General features: G+C 46.1%; 2 protein-coding genes across 2 annotated transcripts in view; one reads left to right on the top strand and one right to left on the bottom strand.

Annotated features, from left to right (window-relative positions):
- The window catches only part of LOC132571214 (zinc finger protein 845-like), a 57,890-nt gene extending 56,003 nt beyond the window's left edge, over positions 1–1,887 (top strand). The window contains exon 2 of the mRNA XM_060237933.1: positions 600–1,887. Coding sequence (XP_060093916.1) covers positions 600–1,364 — 765 coding nt within the window. The 3' untranslated portion in view covers positions 1,365–1,887. The remainder of the gene's footprint in view (positions 1–599) is intronic.
- Positions 1,888–5,670: 3,783 nt separating this feature from the next.
- The window catches only part of LOC132571151 (zinc finger protein 585A-like), a 28,088-nt gene continuing 17,200 nt past the window's right edge, over positions 5,671–16,558 (bottom strand). Inside the window, exons 8-12 of the mRNA XM_060237826.1 lie at positions 14,447–14,602; positions 11,018–13,225; positions 8,565–8,623; positions 7,509–7,578; positions 5,671–6,192 (exon numbers count right to left, since the gene is read on the bottom strand). Of these exons, the coding sequence (XP_060093809.1) occupies positions 7,534–7,578; positions 8,565–8,623; positions 11,018–13,225; positions 14,447–14,602 (2,468 nt within the window). The 3' untranslated portion in view covers positions 5,671–6,192; positions 7,509–7,533. The remainder of the gene's footprint in view (positions 6,193–7,508; positions 7,579–8,564; positions 8,624–11,017; positions 13,226–14,446; positions 14,603–16,558) is intronic.

Below are 16,558 nucleotides of genomic sequence, written 5' to 3'. Positions count from 1 at the left end.
CTGACTAGAAGTATATTCTGTGCAACCTGATCTGGATTGCCCTGGTTAGCCCAATCTTGTCATATCTTGGAAACTAAGGAAGTTTGGCCCTGGTTAGAACTTGGATGGGAGCCTATCAAGGAAGTCCAGGATTGCTACGCAATGGCAAACCTTCTCTGTTTTATCTCTTGCCTTGAAAACCCTGTGGGGTTGCCATAAATTGGCTGCACCGTGATGATGCTTTCCACCACTCCCTCTGCCCATGTGCGGAATCTTGTTTTGATATTCCAAGTTGTCAGAGAATTTCTCAGGGAAATAGTTAGATGATATAGTCAAGAATCACAAGCTGTGCAAAAACCCAGGTAATTTGAGTGACATCACTAGTTCAGACATTTCTGTTGACTTCCTCTCTCTTTGTTTTGAGGTTTGACTCATGACTGTGGTCTTTTCCAGAAATGGACGGGCTAGGAGAGGAGAACACGATGGAGCCATTTGCTTTGGAAAGACCTGACCATATAGACCCCAGCAGGATCTCTTTGGAAGAAGTCATAGGGAAATGTTTCCATGTTCCTGAAGAAGCAGTGCATGAAAACACCCATAAAGCCGCCTTTGTGACAGAGAAACCCTTTGAGTGCTCAGAGTGTGGGAAACACTTTGCTACTAGCTCTCACCTTATCAACCATAAAAGGGTCCATACGGGTGAAAAACCTTACAAATGCTTGAGCTGTGGGAAGAGCTTCACCGAGAGAGGAAATCTCCTTAAACACCAGAGGACTCACACGGGAGAGAAGCCATATGAATGCTCTGATTGCGGCAAGGCTTTTGGCATCAGCTCCCAGCTGATCAGCCATAAAAGGGTCCACACAGGAGAGAAACCATATGAGTGCCTGGACTGTGGGAAAAGCTTCTGCACCAGCTCTCAGCTAGTACGCCACAGCCGAGTGCACACGGGGGAGAAACCATACGAATGTGCCGAATGTGGGAAAACCTTCAGTCAGAGGTCATACCTTGTCGGGCATGAGAGAACCCACACTGGAGAGAAGCCGTTTGAATGCTCACAGTGCGGGAAATGGTTCTCTCATCGCTCTGACCGCCTGCGGCACGAAAAGATTCACACGGGCGAGAAGCCACACAAATGTTCAGACTGTGGGAAAGGTTTTAATCAGAAAGGCTCCCTCATCACCCACCAGAGGACCCACACGGGAGAGAAGCCATATGAGTGCTCTGAGTGTGGGAAAAGCTTCAATGACAGAGGCTACCTTATCACGCACAGGAGAACCCACACAGGGGAAAAGCCCTACGAATGCACAGATTGTGGGAAAAGCTTCAGTAGAACTTCACATCTTACGGCGCACAAAAAAACCCACGTAGGAGAAAGGTCGTAAAATAATCCGGAATGTGGGATTTTTGCCATGTTCATAAAACCTCCGACAATTTCTGCAGAAGTGAGAATATAGGGGAAGCTCAGAACAAAAGGAAGACTGGATTTCAGGCAGGGGGTAAAGGTTTTGCCCAGGAGACAAAAATTGTACTAGAAAATTGTACTCATGTCTGAGCAATGCACCCTGTAGGTGGGGTATTAGAATATATGAACAGGGGACATGGCCATTGGTGGTAGATTTGGACACACCTGTCATAAGAAAGTCCCAGTGGGTCAGACTGAAGAGTCAGTTTCCCGTGGAGGACATGCACTTGCCTCTATGAGGAGCACAGCATGAAGGCAATGGTCCAGTTGTCCCTCCTCAGACATTGGTATTGAGGTACACTGCCTCTAAACATAGAGGTCTGATCTGATCAGATCTCTTACATGAATGCTTCTAAGCCCATTTTTTGAAGTCATCTAAGCCTGTATCCACCGTTATACAATGTTAACAGTTAATTCCATAAATTGATTATGTGTTGTGTGAAGAATGTGCTTTTGTTTATCCTGTGTTCTAGTATGAAGGAGGGAGAAAAAACCCTGTCTCTTCCTACAGTTTTATGAAGCCATTTGGTGCTAGGAGAGCAATAGTGGGAGGGCTTCTGGAGCTCTCACTCCGCTGGTGGCACCTGGGTTTTGGCCACTGTGTGACACAGTTGTTGGCCTGGATGGACCATTGGCCTGATCCAACATGGTTTCTCTTACATCCTTGTGTTAATTTCTCTCCTGCCCTAAACTAAAAAGTCCCAAGCTCCATAGCATTTCTTCCTAGGGGGCATGTTCCATTCTGAATGCACGTTTGTACACCAGTTCCAGCTTCACGTTAACATCTTTTCAGATGCAGTAACTGGAACTGTACCCAGAATTCCAGATGTGGCTACATCTTGACAAAGGTGTTCTGATAGCTATTTACAACAAAATTTTTTAATCCAGTTGCTAGTAATTCCCAGCGTTAAGTCTACCATGTTTCTGGGCTCCTTTCTGGGAGTCAAATTCTGCATATTTATGTTTTTTTGTTGTGACCGCTTGACACTTCTCATTCATTACCTCGTTGTTGGTCCACCCCAATTTGAAGGGATGAAGGAGCCTTCACTGAGCAGGTTACGGGTTTGCTGCTCTCTCTCAAGGTTTGTTGTCGCTCAAGAGATCTAAGATCATCAACATGGAACATCACTTTGCAGAAGTCCTGCTGATTCTTCCTCAAAGATCATTCTTCTGTAGGTTGTCTTACTTAAAATAACCTTTTAATCAGTTTAGTCTGGAGGGCCTATCATTATTTCTTGAGCACCAAAAGCGTGGGAAGGTAGGATGTTCATTCACAGAAGCCATGCCAATTCTCCTTCAGCAAGGTTTGTCCTCCATTTAAAACCCATCTGGTTTGACCAGTGTTTTTTTTTTTTTTTGGCCCTCCTGGAACTTACAGTAGGCCCTATAAGAGCCCTGTAAGCTCTTGGAAGATTGGCTACATCAGGGGTGTGTGGCCTAACATGCAAAGGAATTCCTGCTATTAAAAAAGCACTGCTAACCCCAATAGGTCTATTTTGTGTTTGATTTGAACCAATATTCTGTCCGGAGACATTGGCATGGAATGCTTTAGGAATGAATTAAAACGTAATGGCTGAGTAAGGCTAGTTTCTTCCTCCATGATAGCTCTTTCCTGATTTTATCTTCACAACAGCCCTGAAATAAGGCTAGCTTAGTGAGTGGCCAAAAGCCACCCAGTGAGTTTCAAGGCTAAAGAGGTATTTGGGGACCCAGTTCCTAGTCCAACATTGGCTTTCCTATATCAGGCACATTTTCAACTAAAACCATGGCGATCACTATATAAAACCTAACCAGGGTTAGCTCCTAGAGTGCAAACACGCAGTAAGTCATTGTGGGGCTTTTTTTTGTAGCAGGAACTCCTTTGCACATTAGGCTACAGCCCCCTGATGTAACCAGTCTTCCAAGAGCTTATAGTAGGCCCTGTAAGCTCTAGGAGGATTGGCTACATCAAGGGGGCATGGCCTAATATGCAAAGGAGTTCCTGCTACCAAAAAAGCCCTGGGTCGTATCTGAAAATCCTCAATGTTGCCCAATATCTTTCCTTACTATCTTCCCTACCCCACTTAGCTTTTGTAGAGACAATTATTCCCCAGTATAGGTTGGAGCTACCAGTTTAGTGTAGTGGTTAAGTGTGCAGACTTAACATATCTAGGAGAACAGTGTTTTATTCCTCACTCCTGCACTTGCAGCTGCTGGAATGGCCTTGGTCAGCCACAGCTCTGGCAGAGCTATCCTTGACAGGGCATCTTCTGTCAAAGCTCTCTCAGCCACCACCTACACACGGTGTTTGTTGTGGGGGAGGAAGGTAAAGGAGGTTGTGAGCCACTCAGATTCAGACTGAAGGGTGGGATATAAATCCAATATCATCATCATCTACTTTGATGAAACCATGATTATTCTTGGAGATTCTAAGGCAGGGATCACCAATGTGGCACCGGTGCCTGCCAAATGTTTTTAGAAAAGTGGGCAGGGCAAGGTGGGGCTTTTGGACAGCAACGCTTCTGATTGGCCATTGAAAATTTACTGGCGGTGCAGAAATGTTGCTTTGACAGCAGCTTCCACTACAGCACAACGATCTTCGTTGTGTTGCTGCAGGTAAGTTGTGGCAGCCAGAATTCCAGAGGGCTCACAGGCTCAAAGAAGTTGGAGATCCCTGTTCTAAGGAGATATTAGCAGGACCTGTTACCCTGAAAGCCATGAGGCTGGAAAAGATAGTAAAACACTGTGAACTAAGGGGGTTGGCTCACAGCAGGCAAAATTTTTAGCCCATTAGAAATGAATCAGTTTGCAAACCTGCTTCAATGCTGTAGCTTCATGCCCTAATTTATGGCCAGTCTGGAAAACATGACTTTAAGCATGGTTAGCATTGTCTCTGTGAAGGGGCTTCAAAAGCTGGGCTGGAGGATCAGGCTGTAAAGCATTCAGTGTTGCATACTTGTAGAGAAGTTCACTCCCAACTGTGCATAACATCTGACTTCGAATGCAGAGCCATCTAGACTTTTTTTGTTTTGTTCTGGACTTCCTTGCGCAAAACAGTATATATGGTACTTTCCTTCAAAATTTGCTTTGAGGTATTTCCTTCCCCTCTCCTGCATATAGAATCATAGAGCTGGAAGCGATCATCTTCTAGTCCAACCAACTTTGGCAATGCAAAGAAGCTGATCAAAAACTTAATTTCTGTAGAAAAGAGCAAGACTCCAGTAGTACCTTAAAGATGAAAAAGTCTTTAATGTGTTAATGGGCTTCTGCTCTTTTCTACTACTACAGACAGACTAACATGGCTACCCATCTTGATTGTTTTCTGTAGTGATCTATTCCCAGTGGTTCACTATGTGGAGTAATTCTGGAAATGGGAAAAAAAATACTCCAACCTTCGTACCCTCCAAAATCATAATCTTAAAACTAGATCTGAAAAAAAGAGTTAGATTCAAAGCCACTAGCACCTTAGAGACCAATAAGATTTTAGGGGTAGAAGATTTATGAGTCACAGCACCCTTTGTCAAATATTGGTTACTTGACAAAGGGAGTTTTCACTTCCCAAAGCTTATACCTAAAGAAAAGGAAGACTGCAGATTTATACCTCACCATTCTCTCTGAATCAGAGTCTCAGAGTGGCTTACAATCTCCTATATCTTCTCCCCCCACAACAGGCACCCTATGAGGTGGGCGGAGCTGAGAGGGCTCTCACAGCAGCTGCTCTTTCAAGGACAACTGCGAGAGCTATGGCTGACCCAAGGCCATTCCAGCAGCTGCAAGTGGAAGAGTGAGGAATCAAACCTGATTCTCCCAAATAAGCCTGCGCATTTAACCATTACACCAAACTGGCTCTTAGAGCAACATGGCTACCCTCTGGGGAAAAAAAGGGACAAAGTTATTCTTCAGATTCCACAACAGATTTAAAAATATGGCAAATCATACCATTAGGAAAAAAATTCCTCTGCAGTGTTGGAAGAATGGGTGTGTTGATTAAGAGATGAATTATACAGGGAATTCCTCATCAAGTGGCTTCTTGGGAGGATTTAAAACAGAATTCCTCTTGAGTTCTGCAGCCCCTTCCGTATTCTCCGGTTGCCTACCCACCAACTCTGGCAAGAAGAGTAGGATTAGAACCCAAGACGTCTCACATTCTAGGGAAGCATCTTGCCCCCAAACCTGGAAGAACAAGCCATACTCTGGTTCCACAGAAATCCATGAACCTTGGCAGGCCCAAGAAGTAATGTGCAATGTTTCGAAGGTAATCTGGTTTATTAAATGGGTAGCAATGGCATCTGTACACATTCCCAAACACAGATGAGTAACATAAGTTAACGAGAGCAGTTCACAACAGAGAATGAAAAGATGGATTCCTCACAGACTTATTCAGTAACCCAACCAAGGATATGAAAATATAAGAATCCTTTTCAGGGACTGATCACAATCAATTGCCCAATATATTGATACTTCTCCCAAAATATAGTATATAGTTAACATCTGTGTATGCTCCACACAAGCCTGTTATTCTTCTAAGAAAAGCTAGATTTTTTTGAAGGAGATTTGTATGGGGCCTTAACTAAAGAATAAGCGTTTTTAGAAGGATGGCTGAAGAGGGGAGTATTTCTTGGAGGAAACTGCAGTAATCTTGAAGCAGTTGGAAGATGGGGAGACACCAGAAAGGGATGCGTTTTTCGCAGGCTATATTTGAAGACGTTCTGCTGCTGTATGTGGAAGCTTGTAAACCAGGTTGTGCAGAGTGAACAGGTTCCAGAATCCTGCAAAGGAGAGAAAAGAGATATTAGGATGGGAAATCTAGGCAGGTTAATTGATTGAGTCCCAAAGTGAATAAGAGATATTTAAAAAAAACACACAACTTTTTAAAAAGCATGATAGAGTGAGTAAAGGTAAACTAAAAATCTATCACTAAGTGTTTCTCTTTAGCAATATAACAAGCAAAGGAACGAGGGAGAAAACATAAGACAATCTAAATCTTGCCCATTCCCCCTCCTGTGTTTGTACGACTTTAAAAAGGTAAAGGTAAGTCCCCTGTGCAAGCACCAGTCGTTTCCGACTTTGGGGTGACATTGCATCACAATGTTTTCACGGCAGACTTTTTACGGGGTGGTTTGCCATTGCCTTCCCCAGTCATCTACACTTTCCCCCAGCAAGTTGGGTACTCATTTTACCGACCTCAGAAGGATGGAAGGCTGAGTCAACCTCGAGCCGGCTACCTGAAACCAGCTTCTGCAGGGATTGAACTTGGGTCGTGAGCAGAGTTCCGACTGCAGTACTGCAGCTTTACCACTCTGCGCCAGGGGGCTCTATTACCACTTTTAATTTTTTTTGGTACGGCTTTACCACTCAATAAACTGGGGGTATGAATGACCCCCAACACTTATCAGGACAGACAAAAGGAAACAGTACTTTACATAGAGAGAGAGATTCAAATTTGGAATTTGCTGCCAGAAGATATAGTGATTGGCACAAGAATAAACAGCTTTAAAAGGGATAGGTCTATCAGTGGCTACTAGCCATGGTGACCTCCATGTTCAGAGGCACTAATCCTCAGAATCCCAGCACCAGGAGGCAACCTCAGGGGAAGGCCTCAGACTCTACGCCCTGTTGGGCCTCCAGAGGGACTGGTTGCCCAAAGATAGATTCAGGCAAGTAGTCGTGTTGGTCTGAAGCAACAGAATAAAGTTTGAGTCCAGTGGCATCTTTAATACTAACCCATAATGAGACAGGATGCTGAACCAGACGGACCATTGGTCTGATCCAGCAGGGCTCTTCTTATGTTCTAAAGAAGGCCTTGGCCTCTATGTTCTGCTGTTGGCCACTGTGTAAATCAGGATGCTGAACTAAACAAATCACCAATCTGATCCAGCAGAGATCCATCTTGTGTGTTAGGAGGTCAAGAAGAGTGCTGTGTGCCTGATCAGATTCAGGCTCTCCGGGCATTTTAAACATCCCTTAAAAACAGCTACAGCACCTCGCGGTGGCCACAAGGACACTGACACATCAAGTCTGGCCCCAAGTCTGCCACTCAAATCACGACACTGCCCCGGCTCCCACTAGAATTCATCTTACTCACGGTCAGCTTTTCCAGTGATCCCAGTTCACACCACGGTGGTCAAAATAAACGTATTGCAGTCCAAATTCATCTGAAATCAGAAAAGAGCCAGATTAAGGAAGATTCTGTGCTGTGGGCTGGCAAACAAGAGCAAGCTGGCTCAGGCCTGACTTAAGCTTGAGTTTGGGATCGGGGCTGGATCTCTGCCCAACTTACCTGCTGCTGGTGTCATCGCCAGGTTTGCCTCTCTCTGCCTCTCCCCCACAGCTTTGTCAAAGGAGCTTTTGAGAAGGTGCTTGCAGGCCGCAGTGGGGCACCATGGGTGGTGGGGCTGGTGCTCCGACTCTGAGATAATTTGCAAGGGGGGGCCTCTAAACGGTTTAATCCGGCACTGCTTGGGATGGCCAAAAATGGCTTGCTGGGCAAGATTTCATGTGGTTCAAAAACCGATTGGCAGGGAGGGTGCTGGAGCTCAGGGGCAGACCTCCTGCTTTGCCTGCAGAGGACTTCTCAAGTTACAGCTGGCCTATGATTAACAGGTGGTTTGCCTCTGCGTGGCAACCCTGGATTTCCTTGGTGGCCTCCCAACCAAATCCTGACCAGATCTGACAAGACTGGGCTAGCATCTCTGCCTAAAAAGGATCTTGCATACCAGGAGACCCACTCAGGGCCAGTGCGTGGGGTTCTGCCGCCAGAGGGTGGGGCTGAGCGAGCTCTCCCAGAGCCCTTTCGAGGACAACTCCTACGAGAGCTGTGGTTAACCCCAAGGCCATTCCAGCAGCTGTAAGTGGAGGAGTGAGGGATCAAACCCCGTTCTCCCAGTTAAGAGTCCATGCACTTAACCACTACGCCAAACTGGCTCTCACCAAAAGGTAAAGAAGACTGCTGCCTAAAGAAATCTTGCTAACATTATGGCTGCATTAACCAACAACAGTAGCTAAATGGAAATGGTGGAAACTACAGATTTGGCTAACAAGGCCTTCGGCGTCACACTTCAGGGGGCCTTGGAAGAGAGGGGAATTCACAAACTGAATGATTGTGTCTCAAAGCAAAGCAAAACTTTTACTTCTTCCTTACCACAGCAGTGTTTATTTCTTCCACAGAGAGTTCTTGAGGGGCAGCGACAAAAGCTGAAACTGAAAAAACAAGATGGTTGAGCTCAAAAGGAGGAAGTCATGCAGGGAACTACAATGTCATCGGCAGATCAGCAGTTCTTGAACGGAGGTTCATTCCAGCAGCTGCAAGTGGAGGAGTGGGGAATCAAATCCGGGTCTCCCAGATAAGAGTCCGCACACTTAACTGCTACACCAAACTGGCTCTCTGGACTTGAACTGTTGCCCAGCTCCTCACCTGAAACACTCTTCGGCTAGATACTTTTTAAAGAATTGCCTAGAGAATTTGAACAATGCGAATTATTTTGTGGCTACTTCCCGCTCTGGAATCACTTTGCAACTTGCTCTTCCACTGTGGAAGGAAGCAGAGGACATTCTGCTGGAGCAAGGGAAAGGGGAATTCCACTCCAAACCTCTTCACAAAGCAACACTTCTCCCTGTATCTGACAGATTTTTGTACCAAGTGGTCCAACAAACCCATGACAATGCCTTCTCATGGATTAATGAGAATAATCTGGGAAGGAGAAAAATCTGTCATATCTCCAGTGATCTGAAAGGTCTACCTGAGACCTTGGAGAGCCACTGCCCATCAGAGCAGACAGCACCGACCTCGACAGACCAGTGGTCCAATTCAGTATAGGGCAGCTTCTTGATGGAGGAGACCTGCTCAGGTGGGCACATCACATGGCGGATGCAACCATTTACAACATGTGACAGTCCAGTCAGTCCACACCTGGAGGGATAAGCTTCTACAACATCCGTATGGAACACTAACAGCTACATAACCCCCTCTCCTCACATGGAGCTATCATTGACTGAATCAGACTGTTGGTCCATCAAGGTTAATACTGGAGAATCAGACCTGCAATGACTCTCCAAGGTCTCGGTGGAGGCCTTCGTATCAGCTACTGCTATCTCCTTTTAACTGGAGATGCCAGCGACTGAACCTGAGACCTCCTGAATGCAAAGAAGAGCCTCTTCCACTAAGCCATGGCCTCTCCCCCTCATCTCCTCAGGCTTTAAAAAAGTAGACCGCAAATTTATACCCACAACAGACACCCTTGTGAGGTGGGTGGGGCTGAGAGAGTTCTCCCAGAAGCTGCCCTCTCAAGGACAGCTCTGTGAGAACTATGGCTGAGCCAAGGCCATTCCAGCAGTTGCAAGTTGAGGAGTGGGGAATCAAACCCGGTTCTCCCAGATGAATCCACACACTTAACCACTACACCAAACTGGGGAAGGGTGGTGGTTAGAGACTCCAGTCTAGATACCAGCACTGTACTGTTGTATCTGTAGGTCTACAAAAATAAAACCCACAGATGTGATATCTAAGCCTGGTTCACTAACTGCACTGGTCCTTCCAATTTTAAATCCCTGTGGTTTTGATCAAGCTCATGAATGTCTACATTTGACAAAACCTCTTGGGAGACCGAAATTATTTCTAAACAGTCAATATTAACAGAACTGCTAAAACAACACAAAATATCTATTGCATAGTTAAATGAAAGTTTCCTCCCATGACGGGATTATTTAGATGCCCACTACCGTGAATGTTCAGAGGTTCATTCCCTCATTCACATTTATTTATCTCTGTCATTTTTAATCTGTCTTTCTCCCCAAGGGGTGGGGGGGAGAACCCAAAGCGGCTCCTTCATTTTATCCTTACGACAACCCTGTGACATAGGTTAGAATGACAATGCGTGGCAGGCCCAATGTCAACCAGGAAGATTCCAGGACAGAGTAGGGAACCAGACCTGGGTAAACATCACCCTGAACTGGGTCTGGATGACCCCAATAATCTTGAGATCAAGCCTTCTAATGAAAAAAAAAAGGAAATGAACAAGTGTTGCACATGTGGCAGCCCAATTACATGCAGGGAAAGGGGGTAGAAAAACTACAGAACCTCCATTGTAGGAGAATACCTGTGAGTTTCACATGCATTTTGTACTCCCCCAGAACAGAATCATAGAGTTGGAAGTCACCTCCAGGGTCATCTAGTCCAACCCCCTGCACAATGCAGGAAACTCATAAACACCTCCCCCTAAATTCACAGGATATTCACTGCTGTCAGATGGCCATCTAGCCTGTTTAAAACCCTCCAAGGAAGGAGAGCCCACCACCTTCTGAGGAAGCCCATTCCACTGAGGAACCGCTCTATCAGGACGTTCTTCCTAATGTTGAGCTGGAAACTCTTTTGATTTAATTTCAACCCATTGGTTCTGGTCCTACCTTCTGGGGCCACAGAAGTTTTTGACTACAAGTGAATTTTGACAACAGTTTTTGACTATAAGTGAATTAGCATCCATTCCTAGGAACTGCTTCATTCCCTAGTTGACTCTACAATAATTCTGAAGACCAGTGCAGGGGGTGGGGTGGGGATTCTCTGCTTGTGTTTTAAATCACATTTTTGTGCATTCTCACCTGTGTGCGTGTTTTCGTGTTCTACAAGGTGGGAACGTCTGCTGAAGCTTTCTGAACACTTAGAGCATTCGTAGGGTTTCTTTCCCGTATGGGCGGCCTGGTGCGTAATAAGGGATTTTTTCCAGCTGAAACTTTTATCACACTCTGAGCATTTATATGGTTTCTCTCCTGTGTGAGTCCTCTTGTGCACAATAAGGGCTACTTTTTGATTAAAGCTTTTCCCACACTCAAAGCACTCATAGGGTTTCTCGCCAGTGTGAATGATCTCGTGTCTAGCAAGGTGATCTTTTTTATGGAAGCATTTCCCGCACTCAGAGCATGCATAGGGTTTCTCTCCCGTGTGAATTCTCATGTGGTTAATTAGACCGACTTTCCAATTGAACCCTTTCCCACATACAGAGCATTGGTATGGCTTCTCTCCTGTGTGGGTTCTCCTGTGCGTCATCAGGCGATCTTTTTTATAGAAGCTTTTCCCACAATCGGAGCACTCATAAGGTTTCTCTCCAGTATGAGTCCTCATATGCGCAACAAAGTTTGCTTTCACACTGTAGCTTTTCCCGCATTCAGAACATTCATATGGTTTCTCTCCAGTGTGGGTCCTTTGGTGAGCGAGAAGGGACGATTTTGCATGGAAGGTTTTCCTGCACTCAGGGCATTCATATGGTTTCTCTCCAGTATGAATTCTCTTGTGCTGGATGAGGATCCACTTGCCACTGAACTGCTTCCCACACTCAGAGCACACATATGGTTTCTCACCTGTGTGAGTCCTCATGTGCACAGCGAGAGCAGATGTCCAGCTGAAATTTTTGCCACAGATCACACACTCATGAAGAGTCTGTTCTCCTGTGTGCTTTCGTTTGTGCATAATGAGAGAACGTTTCCAGTGAAAGCTTTGACCACACTCAGAGCATGTATATGGTCTTTCCCCCGTGTGGGTTTTCTCATGTCTCAAAAGATAAGAAGAGCAAGAGAAGCCTTTCCCACACTGGGCACACTGATAAGGCCTCTCTCCGGTGTGGATTCTCTTGTGTACATCAAGGTACGACTTCAGAATAAAGCGTTTGCCACAGTCCAAACATTCATATGGTTTCTCTCCAGTGTGGGTTCTCCGGTGCGTAATGAGGCCTGAAATTTGTTTAAAACTTTTATCACACTCAGAGCACTCATATGGCTTTTCTCCTGTATGTGTTCTTTTATGTGTGACAAGAGTTGCACCATGATTAAAGCCTTTCCCGCAAACGGGGCAGACGTAAGGCTTCTCTCCTGTATGGATTCTCCGGTGTGTAATAAGATAGTCTTTGCGGCCAAAACTTTTCCCACATTCGGGGCATTCATAGGATTTCACAGCAGCACCTCTGGCATGAGTCTTCTTGTGTCGCCTAAACGATGCAGTATAACTGAAACATTTCCCACATTCGGAGCACTGGTATGGTTTTTCAGAAGTATGGCTCTGTTTGTGTATGTTAAGGGTTCCTTTCTCACGGAAGCTTTTCCCGCACACAGAGCACATGTAGGGCTTCTCTTCCGAGTGGGTTCGCATGTGAACGTTAAGAGCAGATTTCACAGTGAAATTCTTCCCGCAGTCCGAGCACTCATACGGCTTCTCTCCTGTGTGGATTCGCCTGTGGACAGCGAGGTGCGGCTTCCGATTGAAACTTTTCCCACAGTCCGGGCACTTGTAGAGCTTCTCTCCTGTGTGGATTCTCTCATGCAAAATAAGTGACCCTCTGCGGAAGAAGCTTTTCCCGCACTCAGAGCATGCGTATGGCCTCTCTCCTGTGTGGATTCTTTTGTGCTGAGCAACATAAGCTTTCTCACGAAAGCTTTTTCCACAGTCCAAGCACTGGTATGGTTTCTCGTCGCTGTGGCTTCTCTCGTGGTTTTCAAGATCGGACTGGTAAGAGAAAAATTTCCCACATTGCGAGCAGATGTGCTTTTCCCCAGTGTGACTCTTCTCATGCATAACCATCTGTGATCTCTTAGGGAAGCTCTCTTCACATTGGGTGCATTTATATGGATTTTCTTTCGGCGTTTTCCCTTGCAAGGCTTCCTGGGAACTCTCCATTTCCTCCATGTTTCCAGACATCTCTTCTGTATTAGGGCTCTGGAAGACTTTCCTCTTGCCTTTCTCCAATGATACGCCAACTTCTTGTGGAGGGTTTTTCAGTGGACAACTCTCACTTTCATTGGCTTGAACCTGGCCATCGCCTGACAGAAGGAAGAGAAAAATGATGTAAGCCAGAGGATATCTGCATCTAAACCAAAACAAAGCCAAACAACACGGGGATCTGTAATCAGAACGGCTGATGTGCAATTTATAGTAATTGTAGAGGGAGGGGCTTTGAGCAGACTTCAGAGGATGGTGGAAGACAGGGCGGCCTGGCGTGACTTTGTCCATGGAGCCGCAAAGAGTCTGACTCGACTGTGCGACTGAACAACAAGAGGGAGGGGCATGATACAGATTGCAGAACGAGGTATGAGGGGGTAAATTGCTGCCAGTTTCATTTCCTTACTTTAAAATGCCTTATTGGACTGATTTTAATTTCAGCTGGGATCCAAATACAAGCACAATACAACTTGGGGAGGGAGATCATACGGGAGTTCAGAAACTGGCTTGCTGCCTTTCTGAAAAAGAGGCCTGGGGGAGTGAGGAAATAGAGAGGATTATCTCCTCTGGCACTTGTGTAACGGAGGGCAATCCAGCGACAGGCAGGACAGGAGGCTGCTATGTCCTGAAATCTGTCACCTTGAGAAACCATTCTGGATGGGCTCGTTATAGAGTTGGCCCTTGAGGGTGGATTAAACCCTCCACAGGGCCATGGTCCTGATCCCCATAAGACCCAACGAATGCTTAAGGCTACGTGGCTCACTGTGGGAGGGGAATCTAATGACGAACCCTCATGGGAACTGGGTAGATTGTACCACTTCAAGCCACAGGTAGGGAATACCATTTTTTATCAGCTGTTTTAAAAAAGAAGGAAGTAGGAATTTCCTTACTTAGAAATGCCCTTCCTGCAAGGAGAAAACTAGGACATCAGGGTCCAAGGGTCCAGCCTAGTTTTTTGCCTGCTGACTTAGCTTCCTATTTGCAAGGAGCTCAACATTAGGAGAGCATCCCAAAACTCATACATGAAACATCTTTATACCGAACCATTCCATGGATTCATCAAGGTCAGCGCTGACTCCTCAGACCGGCAGTGCCTCTCCAGGGTCTGAGCTAGAGGATTTTCACGTCATCTACTGCCAGGTCTTTTTAATGGGAAATGGCAAGGATTGTACCCAGCACCTTCTGCATGCCAAGCAGAGGCTCTGCTGCTGAGCTGCTGAGTCACATTCTGCCACCAGAAGTCCACGACTTCCTAAGGACACTCCCACTTCCTTCTGTCTCAAGGACAGAATGGTATCCTGAACGGAAATCAAAGGAGATACCTGCTAGTTTCCCATCGCAGTTCTCAGCGGGTTTGTTTCCCTCCTGGTTCTTTGCTCCATCTCGATTCCCAGAATTTCCTTCTGCATCAATGCCCTCGGTTCCTACTGAGACTTCACATGGCTCCCCTTCGATGTCGCTCTCCCACACGTCACCTGCTGTAAGAAGACCCCACCACCACCACAATGCCCAATGAGAACACAAGAAAGAAACAAAAGCTGCAAACCAAACTATATGAAATGATGAACAAGAGTCTGACTTGCCTACATTATGAGAAGAGTGGTGCAGTCATTAGAGTACTGGGCCAGAATCTGAACGCTCCTTCAGTTACAAGGTGACCTTGTTCTCTTCCAGTCTAACTTACCTCACAGAAAGTTAGGCCTGCTGTGTGCCTAATTCTTACTGAGGTGTTAAAAGCATGCGTGTGCGTGTGTGTTACTGCTTCGGATGTGGGATCACATGACTGATCATACCCTCCATACAGTACAGTGCCCTGCATGGCGAAAAGAAGAAGAGATTGGATTTTTACCCTGTGCTTCACTTGGGAGTCTCAGAGGAGCTTCCAATCTCCTTTCTCTTCCCCTCCCCAGCAGACACCCTGTGAGGTAGGATGGGGCTAAGAGAGCTCTGACAGAAACTGCTCTTGAGCAGAACAGATCTGAGAAAGTTATGCCTGACTCAAGGTTACTCCAACAGTTGCACACTTAACCACTATACCAAACTAGCAACTCAGAGAGCAGAGGTCTATCAGTGACTATTAGCTAAGGTACAGGGAGAACACTCTGTCTGGGGCAGTAATGTTCTGTATTCTTGGTGCTTGTGGGGCAACTGTGGGAGGGCTTCTAATGCCCTGGCCCCACTGATGGACCTCCTGATGGCACTTGGGTTTTGGCCACTGTGTGACGCAGAGCGTTGAACTGGATGGACCACTGGTTTGATCCAACATGGCTTCTCTTATAGTCTTAAAATGCTAGGCCTTGAAAAATGCCTTTTATCCAAGACATTCTGTTGCCATCTGCAATGATGTGACAGGTTTCTTGACAGACAGACACCACTGAAACAACTGCAATGCCTTTTTTACAACCCAGTCAAGGGACCTTAACTAGAGCTGATACCTCTACAGATCTTTAATTCACACTCCTGACAAAACCCCCCATTCCTTTCTCTCTTGTCCTCACTTCCAATTCGTAACCCTCAAAACCCAACTGACAAAGCCTAACTGTAGGCTCTTAACAGTTGCTCAGCACCCAGCTCCTATTGGCTGGTTCAGGGCACTGCTCTCATTGGCTCCTCTGTTGTTGGGGCACATTTGGGCTTTCGATCCCCCACAAGGGATGTTACCTTCTTAAAAAATATTAAGCGGTACAGCCCAGATGCAAGAGTGCCACCTCAGAAATCACGGCCATAAGCACAAAACGATGCCACTTGGATGGTTGATAGAAAACTGCCCTCGCCCAAAGCTGGGAAAGATGCCTTAAAAAGTAGTTTTCATGCCAGGGTTTTTTCAAACCAGTACCCTGAGGAGAATCTGAAGGCCCCTCCCCCCAACTAAAGGCCACATTGGCATAAAAGGGTGACACAGCCTGCTGTTTCACAGCTTCTAGTTCTCAGAGAGCTGCCTGTCAGCTAAAGGCTATGCTAGTTCCTCCCCCCCCCCCATTTCTGTACTTCCAAAAAAGCCAGAACACTACCGTGCTGTTTTCCCTCCCAAACTGCCTAAACTAAGTCAGGCCATGCCCTCACCCCTGGCAGTCCTGGTGTGGCCTCCCTGATACACTCACTAACTCAGTATTGCTGGTTTTCACACTCTGTGTTTTTGCCAAATGAGCTCGGAGCAGTTTGCGCAGTTCTCTTTTCCCTCAGTTCATCTTTACAAAGTTCATCTTTACAAACCAACCCTGTGAGGTAGGACTGGCTTTGGAACAAGTGTATGTCATGGCTGAGCAGGAATCTGAGCCCCAAAATCTCCCCTTTCCTAGTCTAACACAATAACCACTGCACTGCACTGCCTGGCTGTATCCTCCCTCCATGGTGGTGGTGGGGAAATACAGTTTGTTTATAATCTGACAGCAAGTTCCATTGATTTCAGGGTTGTAAGCCACTTCCTGGATCCA

This window comes from Heteronotia binoei, chromosome 5 (genome assembly GCF_032191835.1).
Source record: "Heteronotia binoei isolate CCM8104 ecotype False Entrance Well chromosome 5, APGP_CSIRO_Hbin_v1, whole genome shotgun sequence".
Lineage (NCBI taxonomy): Eukaryota > Metazoa > Chordata > Lepidosauria > Squamata > Gekkonidae > Heteronotia > Heteronotia binoei.
The sequence above is the reverse complement of the archived record's forward strand: the minus strand, read 5'-3'. Positions and strand labels throughout refer to the sequence as shown.